We start from the raw sequence: 17,344 nt of genomic DNA, 5'->3' as shown, positions 1-17,344 counted from the left end.
CTAGGCAGGTCCAAAGCAGCAACCAGATCAGGGTGAATTAGACACCTGGAACACGCAGAGTCAACTAAAGCCCAGACCTCTGTAGTCTTTGTGCGGGAGCCCAATTTCACTTTTACTGCTAAAGTGGGACAGTCAGCACTCACCATGGCATCCTCGTGCCCATCCTCCTCCACCTGCCCGCAGGCACTCTTCATGGCAGGTGGCTGGCGTTTCCCCTGGCTCCTTAGAGTCATCTTCAGCCTCTCCCGAGAAGTAGAAGATTTCCTCAGCATCGACTGCTCCTCTGGCTACTGTCATCCGCCGCGAGGGGGGGGGCGATTTGGCCGGCAGTTTGCCCGCTCGATCTCCAGCCTTGGCTTTTGGAGAATCAGCTGCTCGATGCCCTTCCTTTCCGCATCAGAGACACTGACCCCTCACGTAGCGCCGATCTCTCTCCTCTTCCCAGGCTCTATAGCCTGGCCGGGCAGCAGTTGCAGCACTTCAGGGCCCTCTCATGGTGGCTGGTGGTTTTTCAGGTCGTCTGGTTTGCATGAAAGTATGCTAGGCATGCTCAGCCTTGCCAGCCAGCCAGATCCATTCATACAATGTCTCTGGGTCATCTCTACACAACGCCCACCGTAGGACGTCCTGGTTGAGTCCCTCTTTAAACCATTCTATTAAGGTTGACTGAGACCAGTCGGGGATTTTCCCAGCTAAAGCCTTAAACTCCAGGGCGTAATCAGCTACAGACAGCTGGCCCTGGGTAAGATCCTTCAGCGCCTTCTTAGCTCTTGCCTTGGCCAGAGGATCCTCAAAATGCAGCTTTAATGCCCCCATGAAGTCCTCGAAATACTCAAGTTCAGGGAAGTCAGCCTCACTTAATTGAACATACCAGTCAGCCGCTCGACCCTTCAACTTGGTGGCAATGGCAGTTACCTTAGCCTCTTCGGAAGGGAAGTATGCTCCAAACTGCCTCATGTAACTTTTAGCATTGGTTAGAAAGATAACTTGGTTGGATCCCCATTAAACTTGACAGAAAAGTCTTTCACCCCCACTCCTGTTGGAGCGGAACTGGCAGCTGCTTAAGTGGTTGGGCCCCAGGTTATGGTAGTTGTCCCTCTTCAGGGTGGGGACACTGGTGGTCAAGCTCTGCAGGGTGGAGATTCATCCCGGAGCCATCTCCGGCCCCGCTCTGCCGGCGGTCCAGGTGGGAGGATGGGGGATGGTTGCATGAAGCTGGGACCTCCGTCATGCCTCCCCTGCCCCCCCCCAATGATAGAGACAGGTTTCTTAACATGTACTCCATCGATTCTATTTTGGCCTCCACCACTCTTAGCCTTTCAGGGGTTTGAGATTCCTCCGTCCCTCGCGTGTTAGGCTGTCTCTCCGTTGATACCGTGGTAGATTCTACGTCTGGGGTCAGCAGGAACCGATACTTCCAGGACACCAGGAACATCCCTGGCTGGGGTTCTCCCATTTCATTCCAGGTGATCAACTCTGCCGGCGATTTGCTAGGTGCCGGTTCCTCTGGTTCCCCGCCATCATTAGATTCCTCCACCTCAGGGCTGGAACTCGATTCCTCCCGGAAATCTGAAGGTTCTGGGGTGAGACTCAGTTCTCCGCTCTTGACCGTCAACTCAGGCATCAAGCTAGCCAGCTCCTCAAGTCCCCCGGTCGTGAGCTCGGACTCAGCCATCGTTAGCTATTTTCCCTCACAAGAAACTGATCTTGGTAGGAGCTAACAGTACAACTTTGGTGATTCTCAGCTTTATGTAACGATTGCCTATTCTAAAACATTCTCAGACTCATGAGCAGGAATACAAAGATATCTGATTTATTAAAGAATAGTATGCAGGATCACAAAGAAAGCTGAGAATGATAAAAGCGCACCAAATGCAAACTAAAAACCCTCGGTGCAAATGAGATCCCTCCCCCCATAGAATCTTCCCAAGTTCACAATCCCAGGTGTTCCTAATGGCTTCTGATGGTCTGCAGGAAAAGTCCTTGAACAGAGCCCATAACCCAAACACATTCCATTGTAATGAACATAGATACAGAGCTTGGTACAAGGTTTCACAGCAGCTCCCTCCCAAACAGAAACGCATGTCAGCGCCATGGCATGTGAAACGTTACTATGTACAGTGCACATTGAAACAGTGAACATGACATTGCCAGAGTTTCCCTGTCTTCTTATATCATGCAGAATCAAGACAGCATTATTAAGTTTCCCAGTTTACCACTTTCCAAGAGCTGAGATTTTGTTTACAGTCTCCTTTATCTTTTAATGGCTCTTGCATTCCTTCATCAACATTATCTCTGCCTCCCTCTGCCATATCCTACCTTTCCTTCAGCTCAAGGCAGCATACAAAACAGCCCTGCTCCCAATTCTGCCCCACTCCCTCCAACAACAGTCTTGTAAGGTAGGTTGGGCTGAAAGGAAATAATTAGCCCAAAGTGAGCTTTCAGGGTTGAGGGTAAACCTGAATTTGGGTATCCCTGGTGCCAGTCCAACACCCAACCATCTCCTGCCAACATTTACAAGGAAAGCAAAAGCAGTCCTCTTCTGCTAGATAGTTGGGTTGTAAATTTTGGGGAATGCTCTTGCTATGCATTACTGGCTGGGTTTATTATTATTATTCTTTTACATTTTTATGGTGTTTTACATATGTTAGCCATCCAGAGTCTTGTGACTGGGTAGGACAGGCATGGTGCAAATATATTATTTGGCATAACTTCAAAGATTTATTTTCTAAATGATTTGAAAAGGTATCTACTATAAAGTTATTAAATATGTGCTATGACAGGTTCTTTTTCCAATCCAAAGGTCCCTGGCTTCATCAGAAAGATATTCCTTACCAAAAAAAAAGTTTTATTTAAAGCATCTTTACACATAGCAACCGCTGTACTTTTTCTTTCCCCGAAAATGGAGTCTTCTCCGATAAGAAAATAAGAAAGAGGTGCAAGAAAACATGGAAGACCGGATGCTTCACTAGAGATTAGCTCCTAGCATTATCAATGATAGAGCAATAGGCTAGAGAATTTACGGCAGAAAAAAAGATGTAAGAAATGGTGGCACGTACTGGAGAGTTATGAATGGGAGAGACTGTTAGATGAACATTCCGAGTTTGAGATAGGCTGGATGCTTATTTATCCTTTATTTGAAGCAGCTGCATATTCTCTGTAATTTTGTCAATGGCTTATATCCCTTCAATCTACAGTGACCATACGTCCATTATTATAAAGGATAGCCCTTTATTTCAGAAAGCTGTCCTTTAGGTTTGTTTATTTTTCAAAAACTCACTTTTGTCCTTTATTTTGGTCATTTAACTTTTACCATACAAATGACACCACTTAATGCAGTCTTTCACATTCATGTGAAAAATATGGAAATTGAATTGTCTTTTTAAAATAAATTTACATATACTGTTTTAGATCCTTTTATTAGAATACCTGTTTCTGAAAAGTTTTTTTTTTGGTTTTGCTCTTGAATTTTCCTTTCAAAAGTGAAGTTATAAGCATAAACAATTTTTTTTATCCTGATCACCCTCTTTCAAATTTTCCTTTTCAGGTTTGTCCTTTATTTTTAACAAGAGAATATGGTCACCGTACAGATATCACACCGTCTTAGCCCTAGAAAGCAGGCAATAACAAACTGCTTCTGAAATTTTGCCAAGGAAACTGCAGGGACCAGTCCAGGCAGGCAGTCGCCAGGGTCAACAGTGATTCGAAGGCAAATAATGCCTTTAATCTGCACTATAGTAAAGGTAAAGGTTTCCCTTGATGTTAAGTCCAGTCATGTCCGACTCTAAGGGGCGGTGCTCATCTCCGTTTCAAAGCCGAAGAGCCGGCATTTGTCCGTAGACACTTCCATGGTCATGTGGCCAGCATGACTACACGGAATGCCATTACCTGCCCGCCAAAGCGGTACCTATTAATCTACTCATATTTGCATGTTTTCGAACTTCTAGGTTGGCAGGAGCTGGGACTTGCAATGGGAGCTCACCCCGTCACACGGATTCAAACCGCCGACCTTCCAGTAAGCTCAGCGGTTTAACCCGCAGCGCCACCACATCCCTAATCTGCATTATACCTTTTTGAAAAAAAACGGGGAGGGGAGGGTGATCATAAGAAAGATCCTTCCATTTATAGGACAACCGATCCCTCTGAATATTTTATCTGGAATCCACCTGCTCCCCTTGCAGCTCCACGTGGGAGCTCCCGGCAACGAATCCACCCAGTCCTCTGGAGTCGTGGAGGATACCCAACCCACTACAGTACTTGGAATCAGCCCACAGACACGTGACTCCGACGTCCCGTTCCTTCGTCCAACGCGGACTTTCCACGCCCCGTCTCTGTTCAACCGTACGGTAAAGTCCCCGCCCCTTCCACCGCCGACGCTCCCGCGCTTTGCCGCTCCGCCCAGACCCGAGACCCCCCGAGAACCACCTGCAGCACCACGTGACCTACTTCCTCGCCGGAGTTTCTTCCCGTCGCTATCTCTAGGGGTAACCGTCTCGCGATACCTTTTGTGATCTCGCTTGGCCGAGCGCTCTGGTCTCGCGAGATTCCCTCGACAAGATGGCAGCGTGGTCGAGCTGGTAAGCGGAGCGGCAGGTGGAGTGGACTTCGAAGGAAGCTCGGCTGGATTCAGAGGTTCTCCGCTCGCGGAGTGTCCGCGGCTGGGGGAATGCCGACGGGACGGGACTTGCCACCGCGGCTCTGAACGCCCCGAGTCCTCCGCAGCATTTGCAGCGCCGTGTCTCCCCATCGTGGCCCCCCAACGCCCGGGGCCGCCGCTGGCGATGACCGGAGAGAAGTTGCGCTCGCTGCGCAAGGACCACAAGCCCAACAAGGAGGACGGGGACCTGCTGGGGCCCGGCGAGGAAGAAGCAGCGGCCGCGCCTGGCGGAGGCGCTTTCACTGGCGCCCGGGCGGGAAGCGGCAAGGGCGGCCGCAGCACGAGCCACCGCATCTTCACCAATCATCACCGGCTGCCGCTCAAAGGAGGGCCCGGGGGCTCTTCCCCCGCCGCCTCCACCCTCGACCCCATCAAGCCCCCGGGCACGCAGTTCCCCGTGCACGAGTGTGTCTTCAAGGGGGACGTGAGGCGGCTGTCGGCGCTGATCCGCACGCAGGGCATCGGTCACAAGGATATTCACGGTAAGAGGCGATCCTCGCCCTTCTCTGCTCATTTCTGCTGGAAGTTGGAGCCTTCAGATGCCCCGTCGCTTCGGCAGGGGAGTCGATCGTGGCCCTTTGATTTTCCTAGCTTATTTGTAACCTACTCGTTGCAGTTCTGCGTGCCCTCTTCCAGGATTCTTCAGGAACCTTCAGTTCTCCATCTCCATGAGAAATTAGGAGTGTGCCCTTCTTGTCTTATTTGGCAGAGCTGTTCAAAGAAAGGGTCTTCCATCCCCTGAATTCCAACTCTTATTTGAGAGGGGCAGTTTTCTACTTTCCTGAATGACCAAATATAAATGGCTCCTTCCAAGCCCTGTAAATTCCTCCTGTTGCCGATCAACACGGGGAGCTAGTATTTTGACAGGACTGGAATCTTTTTATCTCTGTTGGAAAGTATGTCACTGTATTTTCATCCTGAGAATTCCAGATCCAAACCTTATCAGGACCCAAGCATTAATTCAAGGTTTTGTTGCTGTAGTGTTTCAGCTCATGGCCGTTTTTGAGCTGTTTTAAATTTTGAAAACATTATTTTAAAAAGGATTGTTTCTCACAAAAATATATATTTCTAATTATGCTTTTGAAGAAGTAAAATTCTTGTTGAAAAATCCAAGTTGCATACAAGAATATTGATGGGGTGTTTTACTTCTTAAAAAAGAGAAGCATCTGTTCTAATTTTATGAGGTCTCTTCCTGTTTTAATCGTTAACGTTGCATTTATGCAAGTTATTTTCTGTTGAAGGAAAACTATTACCTAATCAGTGCTTTAAGCAAAGTAGTACAATGTCTCAAATCCAAACAGAATATACTAGTTAGAAATGTAGGTTTAATAATTAAGTCTTCACTTCCCTTCCCCTTTAGGAGATGTGTTTTTTTTTTTTTTTACTGATCATTAAGACCATGAGGATAACTTTGCCATTGAGGTATCAAATAAAGTTTTTTTAAAGCTTCATATGTACTTATTGTATAGTTTTTTTCCACTGGTACAAATATCCTTTGTAATCCATCACTGCTTGTTTTAAGATGAAATCTATCAGTGAGTGGCAGACTTGCCAGCTTCAATCCTAAACACTAATGAGAGTAAATTCTATGTAACTTAGCAAGTATTTGTGTTAGCAGTATGTAACCTGTCCGTAGGAAAGGCTGCCCTTCTTATAAGAGAATAGGAATGCAACCCTTCTGGAAAAAAAACCCTTGTCTGTCCCTTCAGGTATGTTTCAGTGTTACTAGTTATGTTTCTCCGGAAGGATAGTGATGTCACCCTTCTCTTTCATCTCTGGTGAATTGCCATGTTAGCTCATTTTTAGGATAGTGATACTCTCTTAAGAAATGTGTTTAATTTTTAATAACATATATTAAAAGTAAGTTGATTCTGTAACCATTAATATTAATCTAATACAAGAAAATATATATATAGCTCAGGGTTGAACTGTGGAGTTCTTGGTGCTCTCTGAGCTTGGTTGTTTGCTTGCAGACATTGTATTAGCCAACTAGGTAACATCAGTGTGAGTACAGGATTTGCTGCCTGTTTATGTATAGTAGTTTGCAGGTTACTATCTATAAACTGTCATTCAGTTAAGATGCTGATAACAAGTTTTGCTCAGAGATCCAGATTCAAAAGAGAAAAAGTGAGGCAGAGTATAGAAATGCATGTTATGCTCTTAGCACCTAATTAAATCAAATGTGTATTTTCCTGGAATTGTACAACTGTGTGAACCCAGAAGAAGACACAGCTTCTTTAAGGAATTGCTGACAGGTGTAACATTGCTATCTTCATGCAATCCAACTCACCTTTTCCTTTGGAATCTGGATCTCTCTAAGTCCTATCAGTAATGAACATTCTCTAAACAATCTGAAGACTCTGCTTTGGATCCAGACTAGCCAGACAAATATTATGTCTCTGAACGAAGAGATAAAACTGGCAGATCCCTTCTCCAACATCTCATTGAAAATCTGGATAAAAAATGGTTGAAGACTCTTAGATAAAAGATCACAGAAACTATGGGTTTTCAAGTGAAAACGCATTTAAGTCCTACCTTCTCTTTTGACGTATGTTTGTGAAGATGGTATGAAACTTTAATATTATGCTGATTTTGTTTTTAAAAACTTTTAAGCCTGTTGCAACCCAAATGTGAGCTATATACAACCTTTATAGCACTAATAGTCATCTCGTTATCTAGGGGCATACAGGCTTGCTGAGTTACAACATTTTCTGTAGTATGAATTCTATTCCTGTTTCTGGTTTAGTCCTTTACAAACACTTTTTAAAAATGAATTCTATTTCTACTGTTTCTGTTGTAATTCTTAGAACCTGCCAATTTTGTTTGGTTTTCCTGTGAGAAATAAAAAAACTCAGAAGCCTTCTGTAATACAACTAATTGTGTATCTATTAAAGTCTTATGAAAAGTCCTTTGTAACTCATAAAACATCCAACATCTTAAGCAAAGATTACAAATAAGGCAGGGATGGGTATTACATGTCATGTGGCTCATGGATCCTCTCCCGACCACCCCCAATGAATTTTGGTACTAGCCATTTTCACTCTGACTGTTATCCGATCCATTACAGCCCTCAGCTACCCAAAATGGTAACCATGTTCTCTTGCATTTCCTGCCCCTAAATTAAGTTGGGTTGAAGAAGCATATAGTCCAAATCACACATCTCTATTGTGTTCAGTACAGAATGGCTACTATATCTGTGTAGTACTTTATAGACATTGTTAATTGCCTGTAAGATTTGTGGGTGAGAGTGGAAAATCTTTAACACTCCCAAGTTGCTAAACTACAATTCCTAACAGCTCAAGGCAGCATGGATAATGGTGAAAAATGCTGGGAGCTTTAATTTAGCAAATAACTGGAAGGCCATAGGTTTTCTACCACATGGTAAAAAAATCTGAATATCCTCCTGTTTGTTCCAACATCAGCAGTATCAAAACAAGTTTTAGGGTTATGAGTAGTATATTTGTACCAGTTGTGAGCAACTCAGAAAACAAAATTTAAAATTCTAGAAAATACCCCTTTATTTCACTGGTGTTTTTGCAAAAATGTTTCGTATGTGTGTGCATTCAAGTCAGTTTTTGACTCCTAGCGACTGCCTAGACAAGTCCCTGAAGTTTTCTTGGCAAAGTTTTTGGGAAGTGGTTTGCCATTGCCTCCTTCCTAGGGCTGAGAGAGAGGGAGTGTTCCAAGGTCATCCAGCTGGCTTCCTGTCTAAGAACTCACTAGAACTCACAGTCCCATGGTTTCTAGCCTGATGCCTTAACCAATACACCAAACTGGCTTCTTCAAATGTTTCATCAGTCAGTATTAAAGGGATAAAGCAATTACTGCTTCTCATGCTTTTTTATATATTTCTTTACAATATAAATATGAACAACCATAGAATTATCACCAATTTTTAAAACATACATTTGTTAAATTTCTGTCTTGTATGATTGCAACCTGTGCCAGTCCAGCGCCAAGGGGAAGATACATTAGAGGAAACACTATTTTTTTTAGTTAGTGTTGCACAGAATATTGCAACTGAAAAGTTCCTCAATGGTAATGTAATCCCAATTCTTAATGCGTGCTTAACATCCGGCACTTATTTCACATGCCAGTAAGGTAATGCTCAAGATCCTGCAAGGTAGACTTCAGCAGTTCATGGAGCGAGAATTGCCAGATGTACAAGCTGGGTTTAGAAAGGCAGAGGAACTAGGGACCAAATTGCCAATATCCGCTGGATAATGGAAAAAGCCAGGGAGTTTCAGAAAAACATCTCTTTCTGTTTTATTGACTATTCTAAAGCCTTTGACTGTGTGGACCATAACAAATTGTGGCAAGTTCTGGGGATACCAAGTCATCTTGTCTGCCTCCTGAAGAATCTGTATAACGACCAAGTAGCAACAGTAAGAACAGACCACGGAACAACAGACTGGTTTAAGATTGGGAAAGGAGTACGGCAGGGCTGTATACTCTCACCCTACCTATTCAACTTGTATGCAGAACACATCATGCAACAAGCTGAGCTTGAGGAATCCAAGGCTGGGGTTAAAATCTCTGGAAGAAACATTAACAATCTCAGATATGCAGATGATACCACTTTGATGGCTGAAAGTGAAGAGGAACCGAGGAGCCTTATGATGAAGGTGAAAGAAGAAAGTGCAAAAGCTGGTTTGCAGCTAAACCTCAAAAAACCAAGATTATGGCAACCAGCTTGATTGATAACTGGCAAATAGAGGGAGAAAATGTAGAAGCAGTGAAAGACTTTGTATTTCTAGGTGCAAAGATTACTGCAGATGCTGACTGCAGTCAGGAAATCAGAAGACGCTTAATCCTTGGGAGAAGAGCAATGACACATCTCAATAAAATAGTTAAGAGCAGAGACATCACACTGACGACAAAGGCCCGCATAGTTAAAGCAATGGTGTTCCCCGTAGTAACATATGGCTGCGAGAGCTGGACCATAAGGAAGGCTGAGAGAAGGAAGATCGATGCTTTGGAACTGTGGTGGTGGAGGAAAATTCTGAGAGTGCCTTGGACTGCAAGAAGATCAAACCAGTCCATCCTCCAGGAAATAAAGCCAGCCTGCTCACTTGCGGGAATGATATTAAAGGCAAAACTGAAATACTTTGGCCACATAATGAGAAGACAGGACAGCCTGGAGAAGATGTTGATGCTAGGGAGAGTGGAGGGCAAAAGAAAGAGGGGCCGACCAAGGGCAAGATGGATGGATGATATTCTAGAGGTGACGGACTTGTCCCTGGGGGAGCTGGGGGTGTTGACGACCGACAGGAAGCTCTGGCGTGGGCTGGTCCATGAAGTCACGAAGAGTCGGAAGTGACTAAACGAATAAACAAACATCCGGTATATTCATACTTACTGAGATAATCAGGGTTGCCAACTTGAAGAAGCAGATTTTAATATGCTAAATTACTTGTATGTCTTCATTTTTTCATATAAACAAAATTAAATCAGGAAAGAGATGCAGTTACAAGGCTTTATAACAATAAATACTCTAGATGATTGAAAATTGCAGACTTAGGTTCAGGCTATAAGTGTATAAGCCTATATCAAAAAGGATTATAACATTACAGTGAGGTACATTCACTTTTCATGGATTCATTCACATGCTAACTGTTAGTACGAGAAATGTAATGCTTGGGTTTTACAATTTCAGTGTATTTTTTAAAGGCAATGCAGAAACAGTTGACAGTGTTTTAATTATTGGATTTCAACAAATTTGGGTAAAAGTTTGCTTCTGGGTTGTTCCACTTAATTCTTGAATTAAAATGTAACACGTATATTATAGTCTGGTGGCAGGCTTATTCATATATTAAAACACGTCTTCATGTAGCCACATAAACGATTGGTATCCCTTTACAGTTCATAGTGCAAAGAGGCTTCGTCACTTGATTAGATATGGCAGATTACAGGGAGTGCAAGGTATAGAGAGAGGGAAGGGTATGAGGCAATGAACCTTGTATGAGTAAAAATCTACTTCATGTAATGTTGGATGTAGTCCCAAGTTTTCAGGTTAGTGATTCCAGCTAGCAAAGGTAACAACTTAATACAGTTGATCAAAACTGGCAGTACTGCCATTGAATCTATTTCCAGCCCTAGGTATGTATCATTTTGTTGCAAAACTCAGAATTCTGCAAGTCTGTTAACTGCATCAAAAATTATATCCTTTGTTTATTTTGTGTATGTTACCTTTCCAGTTGTCACTGGGGTCCTCCAACAGCTAGAAATGTTGCTTCCTTTTTCAGCTCGCTCTTCCTTCTTTCCTCCGCTGTAAAAACAAATGTTGATGTTCTCAGGAGCCTAACTGCTGGATGCATATCAAATTCTTTCCTGTTGTATCACAACTGCAGAAAACAACATATCCTCTCATATAATTTTTAATTGTTATTCCGCTTTTTCCTATTCTTTGGAGTTTATTTAAAATACTTCTTTATTCCATGGAGGTTTGTGTAGTAAGCTATAGCATAATTTCAGATTACTTTATTGTGCTCAGCAAGAGTTTGTAAATCTGGATTTAAGCTATGAATAAATAAATATTTTTTGGAGGGGAGTTGAATAGTGACCTAGATATGCCCATTGTGATAACACTGGAGACTTTTCAAACCTTAATTTAGGCCAGAATTCTGTCTCTTCCCTTCCAGCAGCCCCCCCTCCCCATTTTATCAGACTTGCTCTAGTAAATTCCTAGGTGTAAAAATAATGGGTAAATAATAAATGGATATATCATTTTATTAATTCTGCTTCCTTTTATCAAATTAAAAATAATGGCATTGTTATTTACCTCCGAAATGAGCTGAGGGTAATTAGTAGGTTATTTAATTAGGTTGAATAATATTTCAGTTAATTTAACAAAATTCTTTCTTTATAGGGAATACTCCTTTACATCTTGCTGTGATGCTGGGGAATAAAGGTTGGTAAAACTGTGGATATATCTGTTTTTATGAAAATGCATTATCACCAGTTAGCCTCCAGAGACCAGATTTTTCTTCCCTCACATATTTTGAAATTACTTGAAGACAGTGCTAGAGTGAACAACAAAAGACTTGCTTTCTTTCCTTCTCCTCTCAGCTATTTTTTAAAATCAAAAATTAGCTATGGAAAGTGAGGAGTAAGTGACAGAAGAATAGTGCAAGTGAATTTCTCTTCCTTCTCCATCAGCTATTTTCTGTTGGGAGAAGGAAGTAGCTAGATGTCCTGGGTATGTCCACTCCACTCAAGTTCATAGGAATCTCCTGGTAAAACGTATTGCTTCCTTGTTACTGTATATTGATTGATAGTTGTAGGGCTGGGAAGTACTGTATTATTACACTCCCTTTTATTAACTGCATTTTCGTTGAAATGTTTTAGAAATATTCCATGCTTTAAAAACAATCTATCCAGAGAACCTGGATTTTGGGAGGTAGAAGCATAATATTTGAATGAATATGTATATGAATGAACCAGAACTATTGGGTGAAAAAAAAAAAAAGCAATTGCACATTCGGGTACTCTCTAAGGCTAAGAGGAAGAAGAGGCTCAGTACTTGCTCACCTTGTTACTTGTCAAAAAGCTTGGCAACAATTGGACAAGGGTGAGGATTTTTTTTTTAACTGACTTCAGAAGGGGTACATAGATAAATAGGATTTGGAAAAGTAGTGGCTACACTGGTACCTATTATTGGAAATGTAGGTGGGAAATATTGTCCACCTTCAAGTTTTATAATAAAGGGATTTCCACTGAAAATTACAGCTCAGTCACTCCTTTCATTTTTATCTGAACTAAACCTGCTTGGATTCGGCTTTTATGATTAACCTATGCTTATGGAACTCATTGATATTTAATTAAACATTTTCAAGTTTTTTCTAATGTATGGCCAATTATTCTATAGTTGAAGCTTATATGTGCTTTAGACCTACTGATCTATTGAAACAAACAAACAAAAAAACTAAAATCAAGACTAGTGTAACTTTACTTAACGTATTGTACAGGTATATACAATTTTGAATAAGCAGATAAGTAAATTAACTTTCACATTTTTGAAAGACTTCCAGTGCAGAGAATTTATTTAAACCAAGCATTCAGTGTGCACTTTTATAGTTTCATAACAATTCTTTTGTTTATATTTTGAATAGATGGATAAGTGTCCATTTAATTATTGGAAATGGCTTGGGGAACAATTTTCTTCTCCATTGGTAAAAAGCAATTTTATATTACCAGTACTCAATTGTTCAGAAAATATTTGAATCTGAAGCTTACTAACTTGGTCCTAATCAGGATCACTTTTTGCCCTCTTAATTTTTTTGTGACACAAAAGCATGGAAGCTGTTAAGTTGTAAATTTCAAGTAATGGATAGTAGATTCCATGTTTCATGTTTCTCATTCTCTTTTAATCTTGGGGATAGAATTATTTATGCATAAACTGAGAATGAAATCTCTTTTATGTTGACTTAACTTCCTTGCTGAGTATGCAATACTTTCTAAAAGTATACCATCTTCAATACACTATTATAATCTCTAGTCTTTTTCATATGTCAGTTCAACAACTGCTTCAAACTAGGTATCTTAGTCTGTAGCTGAGCCCTTCTAGTAAGATCATAATTAAGTAAATAGAATTGTATTCAATTAGTGTCTCTCTATTGATTGAAAGTTTTTTGATTCAGCAGACTTTTCCACCAGTGGATTGTGGAGTGAAGGCAATTTTCACTCCTCCCCCTATAACCTTCTCTGCTACATCTTATGTAATTATAAGGATATTCGATCCTTTAAAGCAGACTTGGTAACTTGTAGGGTAAAGAAGAAATTCCCAAGTTTCTGGTTTCATTCTGTTGACCTTAACTTCAAAAAGTCTCCCAATCAGATTTAATCTTCATAATTGTAGAGATATTGAGTTGGGTTAAGAAGAAATTGCTATTTGTCCTATTGGAATCAATGGAACAAGTTATTCAGGACAAAAGCTTTGATTCTGTTGGAACCAAAGCATTACTAATTTCTTTTGATTCAGCCCACTGTGCTGGGAAATCCACAGCACATGATTTATAACTTGTATCAAAACACTAACTCAAAATGATTCAGAAGCAAACAGTATCCTCCATTAATTTCACACATAGTTATCAAGAAATTATTTTTCTCTATGTGCTTTGTTATAGAAATTTAATATTATCGTTTTATCTAATGTAATTTATTACAGAATGTGCTCACTTGCTTTTGGCTCACAACGCTCCCGTAAAAGTGAAAAATGCTCAGGGATGGAGTCCTCTTGCAGAAGCCATCAGCTATGGAGATAGGCAAATGAGTAAGGAATTATTTCTCTGGTTTTATGTTAGAAAACCTATTTAGTCTTTAAAGTAGCAGTATGTGAAACCCTGGAGAATTGAGATTTTACTGTAACTATGAGTAAATCAAGAACAAAAGTGTGCATGTGTGTATGCACACACACTTTTACTCTTGATTTATTCAAAGTTACAGTATATATACACACACGTACATATACGCTCATACATACAAAGAAAGAGTGTTTTGACTTTTTATTTTTCAAGAAGACAGGAAGAGCTTTTCACAGCTGAAAAGCTGTGAAAGAGAAACTATATAATTATAAGGTTCAAATTCATACCACTAATAGAGCCTTTTTAAGAATGAAATCTTTCATGACCAGTAAATACCATTTAGTTTGTTTATTTCTAAAGCAAATATTTTCTTCAATGTACTTATATATTGAGGGACGCGGTGGCGCTGCGGGTTAAACTGCTGAGCTGCCAATCGGAAGGTCGGCGGTTCGAAACCACGCGGCGGGGTGAGCTCCCGTTGCTAGTCCCAGCTCCTGCTCACCTAGCAGTTCGAAAACATGCAAATGTGAGTAGATCAATAGGTACCGCTTCGGCGGGAAGGTAACGGCGTTCCGTGTCATCATGCTGGCCACATGACCCGGAAGTGTCTACGGACAACGCCGGCTCTAAGGCTTAGAAACGGAGATGAGCACCCCCCCCCCCTAGAGTCGGACACGACTGGACTTTACGTCAAGGGAAACCTTTACCTTTACCTTTTACTTATATATTGGTATGTGCTTGGTATATGTATTATAATTAAATACACAAATACAGAAATTTATTTAACATCTGTAACTTTCCTGTTAACACTTACCTGTAATGGGAGAATGCTTTATGCAGTTTAATTATATATAGTTATATTAAAAATATATCCTCCTGTTCATACTATGAAAAAGCATATGAATGTGTTCAAACCTTTTTGAAAATATTGAAATAATTGAATGCCAGCATATATTTGCAATACATAAATGGTGAAATTCTTCCAAGTACAGGGAATGTCAGTACTACAGTTGTAACTTAAATTATTCAACCCCCATTGCAAATCAGGTTAATTGTCAAAATGTACAGACTTTCAGCTGTTTGCAATGAATAAATCAAACAAAAGCCATTGAAATAGCTCAACACAACGAATGCTTCAAGCGGTGTCCCCAAATTCAACTGAAAATGCAACTTATAATGACTTCTCCAGTCTCAAAATTATTCAGCCCCCTGAATAGAATCCGTCACAACAGCACACATACAGTATGCAAAACAGGTGTTGTCTCAAGCACACCTGATGCAACTCATTAGTTGCACCAGGTGTGATTGAGCTGGAACACATGAAATACCTGAACTGGCTAGAGGTTTGTTGAGTGTTACATTTGACTGCATGTTAGAAATACAATATGGCTAAGTCAAAAGAATGGTCCAGAAAGGTAAGAGAAGAGATAATCGCCCTTCACAAACAAGGAACAGGATAAAAAAAGATAGCGAAGGCACTGAATGTTCCTAGAGAGGCTTTATGTGTGTGTCTGTATTAAAAAACCATCTGTATTTCCAATTCCTTGGTGGGACTTCCTTCTGTATAAATGACAAGCTCCATGTCAGCTTATGTTCCGTAAGGTTAGAGCATTTAGTGCTCCCTAAGTAACGGCAGCTCTATGCATTGCTCAGTAAATAAAAATCCATGAAGTAGAGGTGGAACTATATTAGCGCTGATTGCCTCTATTCCCCACCCTCACCTCCATGCCTTTATGTCCCAGTAAGCTGGTCCCCACTTTTGTGGATACTTGATTATGTTACATGATGGCTTACAGTGAATTTATTTAGTTACAGCACTCCTAAGGAAACTGAAGCAACAGTCTAGAGAAAGTGTTGAAGAAAAGCGACCTCGATTATTAAAAGCCCTGAAAGAGGTAACCAAATGAGTATTATGTCAGAATGTTGTTATTTTTAATAAAATAGTTTGGGTGCATTAATTTTCAAATACTTTCCAGGAATATTGCACCCAATACATACAAACCAGCAAATAGCTCACAACAGGCTATTCTGCTATGGAAGTTACAGTTTTACTAATTATTCTTATTAGTTATTATTTCTAAATCTCATTTTGCCCTGTAGATTTTGGTGCTGACCTATAAGTGAATCGTTATGTAGCAGTAGTATAATTTTTAGAAAAAATGCTGTGGATAAATAAGTTCTGTCGTTGTACTTGCCGAAAGCATTAGGCACTGATGGAAACCTATTTAACCATTTAAAGCTTCAGGAGAAGATGCAGTTAATATGTTCTAAGTTACTTTTGTTTTTGTTTTGGTTGGATCATTCCAGATGTTATGAACTATATATGCAGGCCTGTAACTACTCCATCTCAGCCTATATAGTATTGTGACCTTTCGAATGGTAATATAAAAATAAATCTGCTGTGGGAAAGCAGAGGCTGTTTTGAACAGTGATCATAACCATATGTGACCTGCATATTATAAAATGGAATGAAATATCTTTATAAAATAATAAGAAAGATGTGTAAATTAAACTTAATATGAATTGTTTTTACAAGTATGTTTTGTAAGAGCATGCTAATATAGCCAACTTGAGGTATGTGTTTACATTTTTGAAAAAAAAGCCCACAGCGTATTAAGTTTTAATTGATGGAGGTATTTCTCTTCAGCTAGGTGACTTTTATCTTGAACTTCACTGGGATTTTCAAAGTTGGGGTAAGTTTTTCTTTAATGAATATATGGACTGAATGATGATTATGTGCCATCAAATTGTTTTTGACTCCTAGTGACCACATAGATAGAATATGGAGTGATTAAAGAAGTTAATACTATTTCTCCAGAACATAGTTTCTGCTTGGGAAGATGCAAGTCCATAAAATAACTTGCTGTGTTTGTGTAGCATGTTGGATGTAAGAAATCCAAATACCATTATTTGTACAATGTATTTTCAAAGTTATAATACATAATACACTGAATTATAAGACTTGTATGGCATTACACTAATTAATGAAAGCAGAATAAGCATGATTCTTTGCTGGGTAGCTCCTATTCTGCCATCATGTGCACCAAAATCTACTGGAGAAAAAGCATTGATTAGTGGAGAGCCTCGTGTGGCACAGAGTGGTAGGCGGCAGTATGGCAACCGAAACTCTCCCCATGACCCAAGTTCAATCCCAGTGGAAGCCGGATTCTTGGGCAGCTGGCTCAGGTTGACTCAGCCTTCCATCCTTCCAAGGTCGGTAAAATGAGCACCCAGCTTGCTGGGGAAGGTGACGACTGGGGAAGGCAATGGCAAACCACCCCGCTATAGTCTGCCAAGAAAACATCTCAAAAGCAGCATCCCCCCAAAGGGTCAGACATGACTCGGTGCTTGCACAGGGGACCTTTCACAGTGGAATTGTACACTG

General features: G+C 40.7%; 1 protein-coding gene across 1 annotated transcript in view; it reads left to right on the top strand.

Moving 5' to 3' along the window:
* The first annotated feature begins 4,535 nt into the window (after positions 1–4,535).
* Positions 4,536–17,344, top strand: part of ANKRD13C (ankyrin repeat domain 13C) — a 32,414-nt gene continuing 19,605 nt past the window's right edge. The window contains exons 1-5 of the mRNA XM_063298123.1: positions 4,536–5,139; positions 11,526–11,567; positions 13,824–13,928; positions 15,769–15,854; positions 16,607–16,652. Of these exons, the coding sequence (XP_063154193.1) occupies positions 4,782–5,139; positions 11,526–11,567; positions 13,824–13,928; positions 15,769–15,854; positions 16,607–16,652 (637 nt within the window). The 5' untranslated portion in view covers positions 4,536–4,781. The remainder of the gene's footprint in view (positions 5,140–11,525; positions 11,568–13,823; positions 13,929–15,768; positions 15,855–16,606; positions 16,653–17,344) is intronic.

The sequence above is a fragment of the Candoia aspera genome, chromosome 3 (genome assembly GCF_035149785.1).
Source record: "Candoia aspera isolate rCanAsp1 chromosome 3, rCanAsp1.hap2, whole genome shotgun sequence".
Lineage (NCBI taxonomy): Eukaryota > Metazoa > Chordata > Lepidosauria > Squamata > Boidae > Candoia > Candoia aspera.
The sequence above is the reverse complement of the archived record's forward strand: the minus strand, read 5'-3'. Positions and strand labels throughout refer to the sequence as shown.